The following is a 3,196-nucleotide window of genomic DNA, read 5'->3' as shown; positions in this document are numbered from 1 at the left end:
GGGGTGGGGCTAAGGCAGGGTTCTGAGGGCGTGGTGAACAGGAGGGGCCTACAGGTGAGGCTGGGTCGGGGCTCTGCAGGGGTGGGGCTAAGGCACGGCTCTGAGGGCGTGGTGAACAGCAGGGGCCTAGGAGTGGGGCTCGGCGGGGGCGGGCTGGGGCGGAGAGGCAGGGCGGGCTCTCACCTTGAAGATGTTGCGCAAAGGCATGGTGCCATGGGAGAAACGGTGCACGAAGAGCGTCTCCAGCAGGCGCTTGACGTAGTGGAATGAGTGGCAGATGCAGGCGAGGCTGGTCGGGGGGAGCGGGCTCAGCGGGGGCTGGTCCGGCAGGTCTTCCGCTTTCCCCTACCCTCCCCCCGCCTGCCCCACTTACTGCACCACCGTGTGCCGGCTGGACGTGAAGTCGTATTTGTGGCCATAGATGAAGGGCACTCGGAAGTAAAAGAGCAGGTAGATGAAAAGGGGCCCCGCATACTCTGTTAGAAAGACCTGAGGGTAGAGGGGGCAAGATGAGTCACCCAGTCGGCTGACGGGAAAGGAGGCCGTGGGCAGCGTTAGGACTCACCGTCACCCAGCTGATCTGGGCCCCCAGGTCCCGGAAGTAGAGTGTAGCCGTGGTGCCCACGGGCAGCTTCTGCAGAACATCCTCATCCTTCAGGGACTTGCCCTCTGCAGAGAGGCAGGCCAGGGCTCAGGGGCTGTCCCGGCCTTCTCACACTGCCCCCAGGAGCCCAGGGGGTGGGCCGAGCGGACAGCTATACTCACTGGGGTCCAGGCGGAGGGACTGGCGGGCGGGGTACCACTGCGGGTCTGCGGGGAGAACAGGGCAGTCAGCCCACAGTCTGGCAGGGCTCAACAGGTCCGCTGCCTAGCCGCTGTGTCAGCGTCTCAGGGTTCCCAGGATGCAGGGACCCCCACAGCTCCTACCCCCTGGGGGCAAGGCCTCAGGCCCGTGCAGTTCCAGGCCACTGGCCGGAAGAGCACGGACAGAAGCAGGATCCTGTCCTTTCCAGAGCCCAGCAAGGGCGTTCCTGCGGAGTGCCACGTGGGGCGCCTGCCCCAGTCACACCCCAGAAGCCTGGGCCACACAGGGCATCTCTGCAGGCCCCGGGAGAGGCATGCAGGACGGGATTCCTCCCACCCTGAGGTTCCTGGTCAGAGGGGTTGCAGATGGTAGTGTGGCCAGGCCTCAGACTCACGGGTCTTTGTGAAGAGGTTCTTGATCTCCGCGATGGTGGCGTGGGGCTCCACCTGGGGGAAGCACAGGCCACAGCGACCCAGGATGGGGAGGTAATGAAGGGGAGGACAGGCTGTGAGTTGGGCTGCAGCTATGGGAAGCGGGAAGGGCTAGGGTCCAGGCCTCTGCCTCCATGGTCAGGGAAGAAGCAGCAAGGGCCGTACCAGTGTGAGGACACCGTGGGCCTCGGCCGGCATGCCCCCAGCCGGGCTAGAGGCAGATTAAGCATTTCTCTGCCCCTCCTCTCCACTCCTCACCCATGACTCCCCCAGGAGCAAAGGCCCTCTGTCTTTCCCAGGGACAGACAGCCCAAGCCCCTTCCCCCAGGCCTGGCCTCAGCAGAGACAAGGCTCACTCCTCTACCACCCTCCCAGGACCCAAATCCCTGCAGGGACCACTGAGGCTGCTGTGCCTCCATTTCCACCACACCCAGGGGCCACAGCTATCCACCCTACCCCAAGTGAGGGCGTACCCCTACATAGGACAGGGGGGTGGGGCATGAAGGGCCCAGCTGGACAGCTCCTAGGCTGGAAAGAACGGGGTCCCAGGCCCAGTGCCCTTGGCCCAGGGCAGCCCATACCCCAGTCCTACCTTGTCCAGGAAACACAGCTTCTCCCTTGTCTTTGCGTCCAGAATCTCCACCTCGAAGAAGAGAACAGCCTTTTTAGGTTTCTTGGTCACCTTTGGAGGTGCGGGCCTGGGGAGCCCATTGAGACCAGGGAGGAGGCCTGGGGTGGCCTCCCGGGCCACCAGGCTCAAGTTCATGTCCATGCCGCCTGCCACCCGCCCTGCCGCTCGGCTCTGCCCACGGTGGCCAGCAGCCTCAGCTGCCGGCCGTCAGCCCCCACCACCGACCTCCCCACACGAAGCAGCCCTGGGCCAGGCAGGCGCGATCAAATTCTGCCGCGGTGCTGGAAAGGAGCCCGTGCCGGCCCTGGTGCTGCCGGCTCCTGTGCCAGATGTAACCCGAGTGGCAACCACAGCCACTGCCCAGCTAAATATAAAACCACCAGATAGCGCGCCCCCCCCCCCAGAACCTGAGCCACAGACCTTCTCTGAGGGGGGTTTGGGAGTCACCCCCCAGGAGCCAGGCTGCCCTGAAAGCAGCTTTTGAGTGTTCACAGCCCGTCAGCAGCACCAGGGCAGGGAGAGCCCCGAGGGCGGGCATGGCGACACCTCCCAGCCCCCACCCTGCACAGAGCCAGTGGCCTGACGAAGCGGGAGAGACAAGCAGGCCACCCAGGCCCCGGCTCGAAGCTCAGGCCTGGAGAGTTGACTGGGCTTGGAGAAATCCCAGCTATTTTGAGACTCTGCCAGACAGATCATCCATTTCCCCTTCTGAGCTGTAAGAGACACTTTGGATATTTTCCTTGTGCATTTGTGTTACTAGGGAGGTGACAGATTCTGGAGTTATTGGTGCAGAGAGCCTCTCTCGAAGTGTGGAAAGGATCAGGGCTCGGGGAAGGTTTAGGCAGGCGCCCCCACAGCAGGGGGACCTACTTCCCCAGCTATGACACACTCACACCCCTTTCTGGACACGAGGGTGGGAATGGGCCCAGCAGTGAGGAAATCCTGGCCCATGGGGCCTCCTGAGTCCCTGCTGTCAACTCCACACTCTGCCTGGCCGTGTGGCCTTTCAGGGAAGGTTACTGAACCCCGCCGAGCCACAGGGATAACAAGAGCAGAGAGCTGGCCCATGGCGGGGGCCAGGAAAAACAGCTCGGTCACACCACACAGGACACCAGGCCCTACCACGGGGATCTGTGGGAGAGGGACAGAGGACACTGGGCGGGATACATGGGGAAGGGTTAGCACAGCAGGGCCCTGGGCGGGCACGGGGCCTGCCCTGTGGCTGCAAGTATATTAATAGTTCCTGGGCCCCAAGCAGGCAGTGCCCACATGCCTCCAAGCCCGTGTGGCCCGCAGGAAGGCAGCCCAGTGTCCACAGGGAGAGGAGGC

The 3,196-nt window shown here is 63.8% G+C and overlaps 1 protein-coding gene across 1 annotated transcript in view; it reads right to left on the bottom strand.

Moving 5' to 3' along the window:
- The window catches only part of TECR (trans-2,3-enoyl-CoA reductase), a 3,600-nt gene extending 1,584 nt beyond the window's left edge, over positions 1 to 2,016 (bottom strand). Inside the window, exons 1-6 of the mRNA XM_017520256.2 lie at positions 1,829 to 2,016; positions 1,200 to 1,251; positions 766 to 810; positions 566 to 669; positions 374 to 489; positions 184 to 289 (exon numbers count right to left, since the gene is read on the bottom strand). Of these exons, the coding sequence (XP_017375745.1) occupies positions 184 to 289; positions 374 to 489; positions 566 to 669; positions 766 to 810; positions 1,200 to 1,251; positions 1,829 to 2,008 (603 nt within the window). The 5' untranslated portion in view covers positions 2,009 to 2,016. The remainder of the gene's footprint in view (positions 1 to 183; positions 290 to 373; positions 490 to 565; positions 670 to 765; positions 811 to 1,199; positions 1,252 to 1,828) is intronic.
- Between the last annotated feature and the right edge of the window lie 1,180 nt (positions 2,017 to 3,196).

This window comes from Cebus imitator, unplaced genomic scaffold (genome assembly GCF_001604975.1).
Source record: "Cebus imitator isolate Cc_AM_T3 unplaced genomic scaffold, Cebus_imitator-1.0 Scaffold819, whole genome shotgun sequence".
Classification (NCBI taxonomy): Eukaryota; Metazoa; Chordata; class Mammalia; order Primates; family Cebidae; genus Cebus; species Cebus imitator.
Note: the sequence above shows the minus strand (reverse complement) of the source record. Positions and strands in the feature narration are given on the sequence as shown.